The 15,078-nt window shown below is 39.7% G+C and overlaps 5 protein-coding genes across 6 annotated transcripts; 4 read left to right on the forward strand and 1 right to left on the reverse strand.

The window, feature by feature from the left end:
• Positions 275-3,477, forward strand: LOC18793246 (protein NRT1/ PTR FAMILY 8.3). 2 transcript variants are annotated; one of them, XM_020564246.1, is made up of 6 exons: positions 275-473; positions 571-634; positions 1,194-1,299; positions 1,385-1,602; positions 1,743-2,299; positions 2,428-3,464. In XM_020564246.1, the coding sequence occupies exons 2-6, from the start codon at positions 584-586 to the stop codon at positions 3,248-3,250; spliced, it is 1,755 nt and encodes a 584-aa protein (XP_020419835.1). In that variant the 5' UTR covers positions 275-473; positions 571-583; the 3' UTR covers positions 3,251-3,464. The 2 variants fall into 2 exon arrangements, with proteins under 2 accessions (XP_020419835.1, XP_007222295.1); XM_007222233.2 differs by lacking the exon at positions 275-473 and having other exon boundaries at positions 484-634; positions 2,428-3,477.
• LOC18788798 (protein NRT1/ PTR FAMILY 8.3) lies at positions 3,880-7,219 on the forward strand. Its single transcript, XM_007225621.2, has 5 exons — positions 3,880-4,200; positions 4,789-4,894; positions 4,972-5,189; positions 5,402-5,958; positions 6,076-7,219. The coding sequence occupies exons 1-5, from the start codon at positions 4,150-4,152 to the stop codon at positions 6,905-6,907; spliced, it is 1,764 nt and encodes a 587-aa protein (XP_007225683.1). The 5' UTR covers positions 3,880-4,149; the 3' UTR covers positions 6,908-7,219.
• LOC18792065 (eukaryotic translation initiation factor 3 subunit I) lies at positions 8,165-10,656 on the forward strand. Its single transcript, XM_007222604.2, has 7 exons — positions 8,165-8,691; positions 8,781-8,908; positions 8,997-9,116; positions 9,205-9,294; positions 9,588-9,674; positions 9,761-9,840; positions 10,268-10,656. Exons 1-7 carry the CDS (start codon positions 8,292-8,294, stop codon positions 10,341-10,343), a joined length of 981 nt encoding a protein of 326 aa, XP_007222666.1. The 5' UTR covers positions 8,165-8,291; the 3' UTR covers positions 10,344-10,656.
• On the reverse strand, positions 10,457-12,227 carry LOC18789151 (short-chain dehydrogenase reductase ATA1). Its single transcript, XM_007223458.2, has 2 exons — positions 11,857-12,227; positions 10,457-11,763 (listed from the first exon to the last, which is right to left on the reverse strand). The coding sequence occupies exons 1-2, from the start codon at positions 11,913-11,915 to the stop codon at positions 10,959-10,961; spliced, it is 864 nt and encodes a 287-aa protein (XP_007223520.2). The 5' UTR covers positions 11,916-12,227; the 3' UTR covers positions 10,457-10,958.
• On the forward strand, positions 12,393-14,925 carry LOC18789953 (NADH dehydrogenase [ubiquinone] 1 beta subcomplex subunit 7). Its single transcript, XM_007225908.2, has 2 exons — positions 12,393-12,840; positions 14,701-14,925. The coding sequence occupies exon 1, from the start codon at positions 12,512-12,514 to the stop codon at positions 12,818-12,820; it is 309 nt and encodes a 102-aa protein (XP_007225970.1). The 5' UTR covers positions 12,393-12,511; the 3' UTR covers positions 12,821-12,840; positions 14,701-14,925.

A 15,078-nucleotide genomic window follows, 5' to 3' on the forward strand; every position in this document is an offset into this window, starting at 1 on the left:
ACCACGTTTCACGCTGTGTGAAGTGAAACACTCTTTTGAGATAAATCTTTATATGGGCCCTGGGCCCAATATGACTAACTAATATGGGCTGGAAATGCCCAGCCCAATCTTCACGAAAGAGCCGGGCGGGCGAGGGAGTCTTGGGTACCCACCCAAACTCTTATCTATTAAGCAACCTATTATTAATATTTAAAAAGAACAAAAGGGTATCAATGTGAAATTCACGGCCTGACTCTTTTTTGTTTGATAACTACCCTCGCAAAGTCGCAAGGAAGGGTAGTTGTTGAAAACTACCCTTCTTTCTTTCTTCCTTCGCTGCTCAAATTCAAACAAAAAACCTGGACATTTACGTCTCCTTCCCAATCCCAAGTCCCAAGTCCCAAGGTCCTGTTCCTTCTACGTCACCACACACGATACCTTTCCCTTGGCCCATACGCGTGTCATCTGTTCTAAATACTATTCCGACTTCCAAGGTGGAAAAATAATATCCTCTGCTCTCTTTTTCGTGACTTAATGTTGAAAACTCTTTTCATTTCTATTTCTATTTCTATTGCATAATTGCATTTTCAGAGAGAGACGAGAGATGGGTTCTCTTGAGGAGGAAAGATCGCTCTTGGAAGATGGTCTTATTCAGGTTCTTACTCTCTCTCTCTCTCTCTCTCTCTTCATCTCTGTTAGCTGTCTCTATTTCGTATTAAAGTTTTTTCCTTGGAATCTGTTTTATTGATTAGGCTTCAAAATTTGGTCTTTGATGTGAATTAATTGAGGATAATTTTGGGCAAGAATTGGGTTTCTTGTTAAACATGTTTCTCCTTTTAGTTTGAGGATGGTTTGGCTCATGACCTATTCCAGTTTTCTTTAACTGACATTCAATTACAAAGATGCCTCTAGTCTAGTTTGAGTTTGTTCATTAGAGTGAATTTTTAGATTGAGAACCTGGGAAATGTTTGACCTTGAGTCAATTTGTATTTGGGAAAGTTATTATTGAATTAGGTGTCTGCTTAAGTTTAATTATCTGAATTTAACTGGGTATCCTATATTTTCTCTTTACGTTTTGAGTCTCATGACTTCTGCTGGCAAGACATTTACACTGCAGCGTACTTCTCTTTCCTTTTAAAGGATTTTCTTCCACATTTATTTATATGTTAACGGTTCCAACACATGTAACATTATTCACATGATTGCATCTTCAGGATGAAACCAATGGACTGTACACTGGAGACGGTTCAGTTGACATTACCGGGAAGCCTGTTCTTAAGCAAAGTACTGGGAATTGGAGAGCGTGCCCCTTCATTCTAGGTGATCTTTTGTTCTTTACATACCTCTTGTCTTGTGCATTGCCTTATGGACTAAGTTTTAATACCTTTGATAATATACATTACAGGTACTGAATGTTGTGAACGTTTGGCCTTCTATGGGATTTCCACTAACCTGGTTACATATCTCACACACAAATTGCACGAAGGAAATGTGTCTGCAGCAAGAAATGTTACAACTTGGTCGGGCACTTGCTATCTCACACCTCTAATTGGAGCTGTCCTAGCAGATGCTTACTGGGGGAGATATTGGACAATTGCTATTTTCTCCACCATTTATTTCATTGTAAATACATATTAAATTTTGGTTTTTCTTCCCATTTTTTGGTGCATGGAAGAATTTTGTCTCGTACACTTGACCTGTTGCTTCTGTTGGATCATCAATGGTTATTTACAGATTGTTTCACTGATTATTATTTGGTGTAGGGGATGTGTACTTTGACTCTCTCGGCATCAGTTCCTGCACTGAAGCCTCCCCAATGTGTGGATTCAGTATGTCCTTCAGCTAGTCCGGCACAGTATGGAGTATTCTTCTTTGGGCTCTATCTGATTGCTCTAGGGACTGGTGGGATCAAGCCATGTGTTTCGTCCTTTGGGGCTGATCAGTTTGATGATACTGATTCTAGGGAAAGAGTAAAGAAGGGATCCTTCTTCAACTGGTTTTACTTTTCAATCAACATTGGTGCTCTAGTATCGAGTACTCTAATAGTCTGGGTTCAAGACAATGCTGGGTGGGGATTAGGTTTTGGTATTCCTGCATTGTTTATGGGCATTGCTATTGTTAGTTTCTTTTCTGGCACACCCCTATATAGATTTCAGAAACCGGGGGGAAGCCCTCTTACAAGAATGTGCCAGGTTTTGGTTGCATCATTTCGTAAGTGGAATTTGGACGTCCCTAGAGACAGCAGTCTCCTGTATGAAACACGAGATAAAGGCTCTGCCATTAAAGGAAGTCGTAAGCTGGAGCACAGTGATGAACTGAAGTAATGTTCTGAACGTTTAAATTATATTTTTCTTGAATAACTCAACCTTATAATCAAAATTTTAAGTATAATCAAACTTTCTTAATCAAACTTTCTTAAAAATTTATGAACTTTGTTTTTTGCTGCAGTTGTCTTGATAAAGCTGCTGTGATATCAGAAACTGAGACCAAAACTGGGAACTTCTCCAATCCATGGAGGATTTGCACTGTAACACAAGTGGAGGAGTTGAAGATTTTAATACGAATGTTTCCAATCTGGGCTACTGGAATTGTCTTTTCTGCTGTTTATGCCCAAATGGCGACTATGTTTGTGGAACAAGGGATGATGATGGACACATCTGTTGGGTCTTTCACCATTCCCCCAGCCTCCCTCTCATCTTTTGATGTCATCAGTGTTATTTTCTGGGTCCCCATTTATGACAGGTTTATTGTCCCGATTGCTAGGAAATTTACCGGTAAAGAAAGGGGTTTCTCAGAGTTGCAGCGGATGGGTATTGGTCTCTTTCTGTCAGTACTATGCATGTCGGCTGCTGCCGTGGTAGAGATGAAACGATTGCAGCTTGCAACAGAGCTTGGTTTGGTTGACAAAGACGTAGCTGTACCGCTCAGTATCTTTTGGCAAATACCTCAATATTTCTTGTTGGGTGCTGCAGAGATATTCACATTCATTGGGCAGCTGGAGTTCTTCTATGACCAATCTCCAGATGCTATGCGGAGTTTGTGCAGTGCATTGTCGCTTCTGACGACTTCATTGGGAAACTATCTGAGCTCTTTGATTCTGACAATCGTGACTTACTTCACAACACAGGGCGGGAAGGCCGGATGGATACCAGACAACTTGAATGAAGGCCATTTGGATTATTTTTTCTGGCTCTTAGCAGGACTCAGTCTCTTGAATATGTTGGTGTACATAGTGTGTGCCAAGAGGTACAAAAAGAAGAAGGCTTCTTAAGGCTTTTCCAGGAGGCCCTTTGCATTTCTTTAAACCATAAAGGGAAGAAACTGAAGAAGTGATGTGTAATGTTTTCCCGTTTGATGGTGCTGAAGCAATCTGTAAAAATCATTATGTCTTTGATACTTTTGTAAATAACCCGCTACACTACAAGCTGTGCATTTTTCTTAAAAGTCATTTGAGATTATAAAGAAGAGAATGTGTGTTCCGCTTCTTCTTCTTGCTTAGATTTTTGGCCTGATAGATTGTGTGTCGTCTCTGTCGGGTACTACGGCATCGGATCATATGTCATGAATGGGTGTCACCTCAAGTCAAGTCCCAAATTTATTGGAGCTTCGCATGCTTGTTTTTAAGGCCAACAAACAAACAACAAAATATCCATTCTGTTTATGCGTCCAACTCCTCCAAAGTTCCATTTCGACATGAGTCTCGCATGACAACCCATCCATCAACCATGCTTTGCCTTCTGAGTTTCTCTTCTCTCATCAGTCGTTTGATAAGTCGCCAATGAATGCCCAAAGTAGAACACAATAACAGAGAAAACAGAACACATGACATAAATTGGATTAATCCTATACGTCTTTATTAATCACACTACTGTTTTGCCCCATTAGTCGAAATGATAAAGACGATTTGTCTTATTGGTTATTTTATTAGTTTTAGTTTGAGCTTAAATGCAGGTCATCTTGAAGTGGAATTGGGGCCTTTAGTCAACGTCATACTCTGTCATCCATAATTACTTGAACAAATCACAACAACAGAAATCTGATTCTTGATTACTCCAAAAATTTAACAACCAAAAACAAAAGTTGATTTTTATCTGATATCTTTTTCGAATCTGTGGACATTAGAAATCTGAAACGAGGAAAGAGAAAGAGAGAGATAGAGAGGGAGAAAAGATGGGTTCTGAGGATGATGAAAGAGCACTTTTGGAAGCTAATATTTTGCAGGTTCTACCTCTTCCTATGTTCTTACTTGCATATTCTGTATGTTAGCGTGGCCTGATTTCATCCTTACTCATTTCCTTTGAAATTTTTATCTCACTCTGCTGGTGTATCATAAAATTTTATAAATTATAAACAAAAAAGTTAACTTTTTGTTTTTTGCTATCTTGGTTGATTGGGTTGGGTATGCTGCATGCATCATGTTATAATGTAAGAAATATTTATCCCTTGTAAAGTCTAGCAGCAGAGGCAGAGCGTGGCATCTCTGTAAAGTCTATCTTTTCTTTGATTCCATTCCCACTCATCTTTGAGTTGATACTTATAAAAACCAATCTATACTCATAGCCATAAACGTTAAAAGTTGGGACTGAATAAATTTTTCAACTCCCTCCGGCATTGACATCATCAATTTGTATCCCTGAATGTCACTAATTTGTGATGGAATACTATAGCCATTGCAATTTCAGTCAGGTTGTTGATACCCCACTTCTATTGAGTTCCACATTGGCAACATTTTTCTTTCCTGCTTTTGTTTGTCCTTTGGATTCTGACCATTTTTTTTTATCTATGTGATGTTTTATATTATGTCTTCAGAATGAAGGCAGTGGCCTCTACGCCGGAGATGGTTCAGTTGACTCAAAGGGGAAGCCTGCTCTCAAAAATGATACTGGACAGTGGAAAGCATGCTCCTTCATTCTTGGTGATATAATGTCTTCAACATTGCTCTTATCTGTCCAAGATCACTTCTGTTTCTAACAGTTGCAAGATAAAATACAGGTACCTTTTTCTGTGAACGCTTGGCCTTCTATGGGATTTCTACCAATCTTGTCAACTATTTCATCGAGAAACTACACGAAAGAACTGTTGTTGCTTCAACAAATATTACTAATTGGAAAGGAACTTGCTATATTACACCCCTCATTGGGGCCATCTTAGCTGATACTTATTGGGGAAGATATTGGACAATTGCTGGTTTCACCACAGTCTACTTAATTGTAAGTATTAGCTGTTCATTTTGTGTTTCTGTACATACACGTGTAAATATTAGCAGATCAATGGATCAGCTCACGGAAGGTTTGCAAGATTTATTGAGGGAAATGATATGTCAGACTGCCTCCTTTATCATCTCATTTTTACTGATTGCTTCTATGCATATGCACTTTTATAAATCTTCACTCAAATGTTGAACAACTGTGATTTCATGCAGGGAATGTGTACACTGACTCTCTCAGCATCCGTCTCAGCACTGAAGCCTGCTGAATGTGTTGGTTCTTTATGCCCTTCAGCTACTACTGTACAGTATGCAGTGTTCCTCACTGGACTATATCTGATTGCATTAGGGACCGGCGGGATCAAACCTTGTATATGGCCTTTTGGGGCGGACCAGTTTGATGATACCGATCCCAAGGAAAGGGTGAAGAAGGGATCCTATTTCAACTGGTTTTACTTTTCTCAAAACATTGGTGCTATTATAGCAAGCAGTTTACTGGTGTGGATTCAGGACAATGTTGGTTGGGGAATTGGATTTGGAATTCCTACAGCGCTTATGGGTGTTTGTATTGCAAGTTTATTGATAGGCACACCTCTATATCGATTTCAGAAACCAGGCGGAAGCCCTCTAACAAGAATATGCCAGGTTTTGGTTGCATCATTCCGCAAAAGGAATCTGAAGGTGCTTGTGGACAACAGTCCCCTTCATGAAACACAAGACAGAAGCTCTGCCATTGAAGGGAGTCGTAAACTTGAGCACAGCAATGAACTAAGGTAGTCTTCTTCTCTTCATTGTCCAGGTTTTGGTTGCAATATTCTGCTGCACATTTCACATAGCATTGCTTTGTGGAATTAATACATTACTTCTAATGTACCATGTCTTTGCTGCAGGTGCCTTGATAAAGCTGCCGTGATATCAGATGCTGACATTGAACATGGGGACTTGTGTAATCCATGGAGGCTTTGTACCATTACACAGGTGGAGGAACTGAAGATTTTGATCCGCATGTTTCCAATATGGGCAACAGGAATTGTGTTTTCTGCTGTGTTTGCCCAAATGTCCACACTATTTGTGGTACAAGGGAAGCTGATGAAAAGAACTCTGGGTTCTGTCACCATTCCTGCAGCGTCTCTCTCATTTTTTGATTTCGTAAGTGTTATTATCTGGGTCCCCATCTACGATAGCATAATCATCCCAATCGTTAAAAAGTTTACAAGCAAGGAGCGGGGCTTCTCGCAGTTGCAACGGATGGGAATCGGGTTGTTTGTATCGATTCTATGTATGGCAGCTGCTGCATTGGTAGAGATTAAGCGATTGCAGCTTGTCGCGGAGCTTGGATTGGAAGACGAAAAGGTTGCTGTACCACTTAGTATACTTTGGCAAATTCCCCAGTACTTCTTGTTGGGCGCTGCAGAAGTTTTTACGTTCATTGGACAGCATGAGTTCTACTATGAGCAAGCTCCAGATGCCATGAGGAGTTTGTGCAGTGCATTGTCTCTTCTCACAAATTCATTGGGGAATTACCTCAGCTCTCTCATTCTGACAATTGTAACTTACATCACAACAAAGGGTGGGAAGGCTGGATGGATTCCAGATAACTTGAATGAGGGCCATCTTGATTATTTCTACTGGCTTTTAGCTGGACTCAGCTTCTTAAATTTGGTGGTGTACATGGTCTTTTCCAGAAACTATGAAGAGAAGAAGGCTGCTGCTGCTGCTTAAGATCTCAACAAGGCATTCTTTCAACTTAAGATCTCTTCTCACCAAGGGATTGTTTCCTATATCATTCTAAATAGAAGTTTGATATGTAACAAGTTTCCAATGTAGCATTATTTCTGGAAACAAATGCTTACAATTACAACTATTGTTGTAAAAGAATTCTGTATCTACATATACATTGTGTATATGAGCATTACATGCTCTGCAATTGTAAGTTTCCGGTAGTCAAAAGGAGTATGTAATTGGATTGACGATGGTTAAGTAATGACCATCATTCTTTCAGCAATAAAGTCTCCCTTTGTTTTTCCTTTTTTATCAAAGCATTAAGGGCATGTTTACGTATCAGTAATGGGTATGGGAGGAAAGGGAATGATTTCCATTCCTGACTTCCCCTGCGTTTACTTGCAATCAGGAATGAAAAAATAAGTGGGCCCCACCTCAAAATCCGTAATCACATTCCCTCAAAACTAGGTATCAGATCGACTAGGGGGGACTAGTCGATACGATTCCCATTCCTGCTATCTCTTATTAACTTCCAAAAATACCCTTACCACTTTACTATAATTCCAAAATAACTCAAACCCTAAAAAAAATAAAAATACACGCCAGAAGGAGTTCAAACAACTCAAACCCTTAACGTTACAACACAGGTGACTTCTTTTGTGAATTTTATCTCACTTGATCAAAGATTTCTTAGCCAGGTTAGCTTGTCTAGCTTTTGGTTCAGAATAAATTGCTGATAATTTTCTTTGATAACGGATTCCCTCTTACTGATTAATTCAAAACCCCTTTTCCTATAGCTTTTGGTTTTGGGTGAATTTTATATATGTGATGTGGTGAAAATGTGTAGGGCATTTTAGTAATCAAATTAATTTGGATTCTGATTCATGAAAATTAGTAAACAATAACAATGGGAATCAACCCCATTCCTTTACTAATTTCGTATGTTTAGTAAACAGCTTAATGGGAATGATTCTTCCCATACCGATTCAGTAGTTCCCCGATTCCTAAATTATCTGATTCCTTACTTTCTCCATTACTGATACGTAAACATGCCCTAAGTGTGATTGTAAATATTTTTCTTTATTCCAAAAAGCGATACTGGCTCAAGTGGTTAACGACGTCTAAGTCCTGTATGGGAGATCACCTGGATAACTGGATAGGCCCATTGGCCCTATAATTCTGAATCCAGAAGAAAAAACCCTTTAACTATATAATGGGCCTGGGTGTACGCATACCTATTTGCCCAACCCACATATGTGGCTTAACCTAGAAACCTTCTTTCATATCTGCCAAAACTCTACCTCTGCATCTGCCTCCGTTGGGTGTCGCCACAGCAGTTCTACACTAGCAATCTCGTCGATTCGTTGTTGCTCCGACTCCGAACATGAGGCCTATTCTGATGAAGGGGCACGAGAGGCCCTTGACTTTCCTCAAATACAACAGGGACGGAGACCTCCTTTTCTCCTGCGCCAAAGATCACAACCCAACCGTCTGGTTCGCCGACAATGGCGAGCGCCTCGGCACCTACCGCGGCCACAACGGTGCCGTTTGGTGCTGCGATGTCTCCAGAGACTCCGCACGCCTCATCACCGGCAGCGCCGATCAGACCGCCAAGCTGTGGAACGTTCAGACCGGTCAGCAGCTATTCACCTTTAATTTTGACTCTCCGGCGAGGGCGGTTGACTTATCAGTCGGCGATAGGCTCGCAGTCATAACCACTGACCCCTTCATGGAGCTCTCTTCTGCGATTCACGTCAAGCGCATCGCCAACGACCCCGCAGATCGTAACCTTCTCTTCCTTGCCCTTTTTTTAGCTTTTCAATTTTTACATAATAATTGAATTCTGAGTAATTGGTGGTTTCAATATTTTCAGAGGTTGGTGAGTCGGCTCTGATACTCAAGGGACCTCAGGGAAGAATTAACAGGGCTGTTTGGGGGCCTTTGAACAGAACCATCATAAGCGCTGGAGAAGACGCTGTTATTCGTATTTGGGACTCGGAGGTGACTATTGGCCATGCTTGCATTGGAAATTCGGAAGCTTTTCCCTTATTGGCGCTAAGTTTTGTTTTCCATTCTTTCCAATTTGCAGACTGGCAAACTACTTAAGGAGAACGATAAGGAAGTGGGTCACAAAAAGACGATAACATCACTTGCAAAATCTGTTGATGGTTCGCATTTCCTCACTGGCTCGCTAGATAAATCTGCCAAGGCACGAATAAACTTCCTCTTTTTGTTTCTATTGAGTTGTAGCTTCTTTATTTTTACTGATTTTGTGTCTTCTGCTGCAAATTTTTCAGCTTTGGGATATTAGAACGTTGACGCTTATCAAGACCTACGTGACGGAGCGCCCAGTCAATGCCGTTGCAATGTCTCCTCTTCTTGATCATGTATGTCATTGTAATCTCTTTTTTTACAAGCTACTGATATTCGTTAAATTGTCATCTTTTTGTTTTCCTTTCCGTTTTCTGAAAAAGATCCGTCTCATTAGCATGTCAACTTGTTTTGACTCAATAATTTGCGTGTTTAGTTTCCAGTTTTAAATTTGATAAATGGATTATACTTACTAAAGAGTAAAGACACTTGGTTCCTTTATATCTCTTGTTTATGCACTGTTTTTCCTCTTTCATTATAAAAGTCTTTATCTTTTTTCTCAAAATAAAATTCCTTATGTGCTGTGCAGGTGGTGCTTGGTGGTGGTCAGGATGCATCAGCTGTCACCACAACTGATCATCGTGCCGGAAAATTTGAAGCCAAATTCTATGACAAGGTAAACCTTACTACTTTTGTTTATATTTTTTGTAGTAGGGTGTTGTCACTTCAGTACGTGATTTTTTTTCCCAATGACATGTATAGGTTCTTCAAGAAGAGATTGGAGGTGTTAAAGGGCATTTTGGACCCATAAATGCTTTGGCTTTCAATCCTGATGGAAAAAGGTACAGTTCAATCCCATTACTGCTTTTGTTGGTTTCGTGAATACATAAGGAGTAAAGGCTTCTTAATTAGAATTGGACTGCATTTTAAGTATTCATTGTGATATATTTGTACATGAACAATTTGTTTAGCTACAAAAGTTATTTTAACTATAAAACCGAGATGAAATTGTGCATAACTTTTATACATGCTATCTGGCATATGTACCTGGTTAGAAGTCTATAAAAAGGTGCTAGAGTTTAATTTATGTGGTAGCTATAGTGGTATCAATGTTTCTCAACTGATGAGTGGGTTATTTTCTGCCTGTATGCATTGAGAAAATTGTCTTGGATAGGAAATTCATGTTTCTTTAATCAGAAGTGTTTTAGCATTTGTGTCTTTTTGTTTTTGTAACTTTTTGTTTATTTTATTGTATTTTGTAACTCTCAGTTTCTCAAGTGGAGGTGAGGATGGTTACGTACGTCTACATCACTTTGACTCGGATTACTTCAACATCAAAATTTAGGTTTGCAGCGTACTTTGATATCAATTCTCACTATGGAGCGTGCTGGAAAAGCTATTTTGCCCTTTTCCAAACCAGCTGTTTCTAGCAATTATTTCTGTAGTTCTGGTGTTGTGATTAAACAACCATGTTCTGTGTCAGCTTGTTGTTGGAAGAAAAACAGTTTTGTAGAAGATTCTATGGATGAGATGATCATATTTATCCTTCTAGTCGTTCCAATAACTTATCTGATTTGAATTTGACTTTTAGTTTTAGCAAGTAGGAGAAACGATAGAAAAACAAGACAGCTGATATGAATAGCAGTTTGAGTTTGATATTAGAGAAGCAGTTTTTGAATTTGATGATAGAGAAGCAATTTGAAGCATAATGGTATTGCTCATTGTGTTTGATAACGTACATGCAAAAGAAAGAATTCGTATTTGAATATTAGATAAGCCCGGCATAAACACAAAAGTTTCATTCACAAAGTAGCTTCAGTTGTCTATTCATTCGAGTAGGCGGGGGTATAAAGGTTTGGAAGTTTGAAATGGAATTGAAAGATGTAAGAAATTGAAATCCTGCGTGTTTTGATGTAAGATATTCCAAGTAGGCTCCATGAACATTTCATTGAATGGTACGTTAATGACCATTTTGGTAGATGAAGCTCATGGTACTGCAAGCAGAAGTATAACCCCCATCAAGAACCAGATTATGTGCTGTTATGAAGCCAGCGTCCTCACTGGCTACGAACAATGCAGCTTCTGCTACATCTTCCACAGTTGCACATCTCCCACGCAACAAGCTCCCCCTTTCCCCTACAATTTTGCTTACGTCTTCAGCCGTCATATCCATTTTCCCGAGATGCTCTCTGTAGGCACTGACGAGCATCTCTGAAGGAACCCCATGGGGCGAAATGCAGTTCACACGAATGCCATGCACTCCCAACTCACAAGCGGCGCTTCTCACCAGGCCGTTGATGGCCTCCTTGGACAGCGTATAGGCATGTCCTCCAAGGCCTCCCATGATAGCTGCCGAGCTCGATGTGCAAAGGATGCTCCCTCCTATTCGGCCCTTGATCATAGCGGCAGCAGCATACTTGATTCCATGTATAACGCCAAGAACATTGACGGAGAGGAGGTGCTTCACATTCTCCATGTCAAGGCTGGTTATGCTCCCCGAGGGACCAGGAACGCCAGCATTGTTGAACATGATGTCAAGTCGACCTTTCCATTTGAGCGCAAGCTCAATAGCTGATTCAATATCAGCTTCCTTTGCCACATCACAGTGTATGTAGCGGCCTCCGATAGAATCAGCTAGTGTGGCTCCCAAGTCGTCAAGTATGTCAGCAATGACAACGCGGGCACCGTGATCGGCAAACAACTTGGCTGTGGCAGCTCCAATCCCTCTTGCACCCCCAGTTATGACTGCCACTTTGTTCACCAACCTAACAAAAAGCATACAATAACACAAAAACGTTAGATATCATATCGTCCTTAAGCAGCAAACTAGGAATTTGGCTTAAAGCTTGTTAGCTAACCTCTTTGGAGGCAGCCTCTGGGCTTCTTCTTCATCATGCATTGGAATTGATGGATCCATTTTTAATACCTCGAATGTTGTCGTCTATCGACACATTGATGTTATATAATGGAAGTTGAACTGCCATAAGGATTAAACAATGTCTAAATGTTGGGGGTAAAGCTAAACAAGTTGAGCAGTGCTCTTTGGAATGCTCCACACTTTTCATTCCTTACAACTACTTCCAACCCATAATCTATGCAGTTTTTACCATCTTTTTTTCTTTTCTTCTTCTTCTTGATGTTTTGGAACATTGTCTAAACTCAAATCCCGAATGGACCCTTCGTTTTGATGGATTTACCAGCCCAAAAACAAACAAAATTTTGGGCTTTTCCCTCAATAGCTTAGCTCATGACTTTGGCCCAATGCACCCCAAATTTTTTTAATCAAGATCTTCATTGACTCCAAAAAAAAAAAAAAAAAAAAAAAAAAAAAAAAAACCAGAAAAAAACCAAGAATGAAAAGGTGTTGATATGGTGGATTATGGTAACTAAATACGAATCCGCACACTAAAACGAAACGACCTTGAACACCCCGACCCTGAAAACCTTCGTACACGCCATCAGAGCCAGCAAACTCTGAACACCCAGAACCAAAAAGGACTTAATTTTCAAGGAATGGCAGCTGAGGGAACGTCGAAGGAGATGATAGCGACCCAGGCAGAGATGGTGGAGGCTCGGGTGCCGCTGCCCTACAGAGATCAGTGCGCCCACTTGCTCATCCCTCTGAACAAGTGCAGGCAGGCTGAATTCTATCTCCCATGGAAGTGTGAGAACGAACGCCACTCGTACGAGAAGTGCGAGTACGAACTCGTTATGGAGAGAATGCTCCAGATGCAGAAGATCCGTGAAGAAGAAGCCAAGTTGAAGCAGACCAAGAAGAAGGGACAGTCAATTCCTCTCATTCCAAACACTGCCAACGCTTAGAACCCACATTCCATTATTTGGTAATTCACTAATTGATTCGTCTGCTTCTATTTTCTAGCTTTTGCCCTTTTTTATTTGAATTTTTGATTCGGTGATTCATGGGTTTGTTGTTAATTCTTCAATTGTGTGTTTTGGGGCTGCAGTTGGGGAATTTTGGGGTCGATTATGGTAACATAGGGTTTGTGTTGATGTGCTCTCAATTGTAGTTGGTATTCTAAGAGAAATATAGGTTTTTGTTTATGGGGTTTGTTAGGTTTAAATCCCTGTAATTAAAAAATCATTATCATCTTTAGTACTGTCATCCTTATTTAGTGGCCATTTGGTTTAGATCATTGAAGGAGTCTTAGTTATGTGGATTATATGAACTTCCTTGCTGGGTGTTCAGGTTGTTGAATGTTGTAAACAATGCACTTGATATGTATATGGGCTTGTCCCAAAATACTCACTGCATAGCAAGCTTACAGTTGACCTGAACATGCTGCAACTATTGTTTCACTTTTAGTTTCACAATTGTACTCTTGTGATTTCTAATCAGAGAAGCCATTAGAAGAAAAACCTGGGAGGATATGTATGAACTGGTTGGAGGGATTTTTTTGGGTTTGAGGTGTGGTAACATGCAACTTTTACTCATCGCTGAAATTATATGGATTTGACCTGATACGTCTTATTATTTGTTAGGTTATAGAAAAAGTGATTACTCATTTAGTTTGAGTTATGGAGATGGCTTTTTGCTTTTCTTCTGGTCTGTGGTAAAGTCATTCATATATCTTTTGTATGGTGCATTCAGTTGTAGAATTCTTACGTGCAAATCTTACATATGAGAGGTTGAGCTATGATGGTAGGTTAATTAAATGTCATTTAATCCCAAGTTGCTTCATGTCGCGTGAGGTATATATTTGTGGACTTCGACGGAAGGATAAGATCACAACTATTTTGACTATAACATTGTTGTTCCTTTGCACATCATCTACAGTATCCTATCCTCGCATGACTTAACATTACTGATAGGATGCCTAGGTTGCATCACATGAAGCTGAAGGATTGTGTGGTAGAGAAACTATAATGTAAGGGCATTTCAGATATGTTACTGTGTGAGGGTAATTCACCTTAAGTAGTCCATCAAGAGGCTTTTCTTCCCATTGATCAAATGCAAGAGGAGAGAATAGAAGAGAGATTTGTCTGGCATATATATCTGGCAGTCTGCGTTCATGTATCTCGTGCATCGTGCATTAGGTTGAGAGAGTTGTCTGTTTAAACTGGAATTATTTATTTGTTATCAAGAAGATGAAGGAAAACTTGAAAAACAGACAATCTGGGTTTCTGGTTTTTTTTCTCTTTTCATTTTGCTCTCTTGCTGATCTATAAACCCTCTTCTCTCTGTTTTTTCCAGCCAAAGAAAACTAGTACCCAAAGTGGGAAATCAGAAATTTCAAAATCTCATCATGCTGAAAAGTTCAGCCAAATAAAAACTTATCGTCATTTTGATACCTTTCTTGGGACAAGAAATAGAAAACTCTCATGGAGCAGTTTTTGAGAAAATAGTTATAAAGATCACACCATAACAAAGTACATGTGTACAATCAATATGCATGCACTCATAACCAGCGAGTCCTTTGTTTCATAAGTAATTGTTTTGATGACATTTTCATATGGAAGTAAAGAGTAAAAGTGTCTCAAGAAATTCACCTACTTCAGTTTCTGTTGTTGGCATGTTGCTTTCAGTAAGCAATGCTCCCCAGTTATAATTTTTTGCAGCAGTCAGGTTATGACCTGACATGACAGGAAGTTTTACTTTTATCTGTCTTGCCTTGTTTCGTTGAGTTTCCTTACTTGCCGTTTTATTGGTCCTGCCTATTAACTGTGGTTTAAATTTCTAACAGGAAGCACAAATTTGTGAGGTGTGCATGTTTTGAAGCTCTTTACCGCTACTGATGAGAAATTTCTTGGGACTCTTATGTACTGAGATAAATGTTAGACTCAGTCCTGTTCTTTTCTCAGTTCTGCAACATTGAAATAAATTTAAGTTCCTCATTGCTTGCTTGGCATTTGTATTGTGACTTTCCGGAAAGATAATTGCATGTTCTTGCTGTTCTTAGTGTGGAAAATACATATACAAACTGTATTGGGTCAGCTTAAACAGGCTTCAATTGGGCTCATTGGATCGGGAATGGTTATGAGCCAGCGAGGGAGGTGTGGTTTTAAAGTTAAAGTACTTTCTGGGAAGAGCTATTTTGGGCTGACAGTTGAGTTTAGACCAT

This window comes from Prunus persica, chromosome G1 (genome assembly GCF_000346465.2).
Source record: "Prunus persica cultivar Lovell chromosome G1, Prunus_persica_NCBIv2, whole genome shotgun sequence".
NCBI lineage: Eukaryota > Viridiplantae > Streptophyta > Magnoliopsida > Rosales > Rosaceae > Prunus > Prunus persica.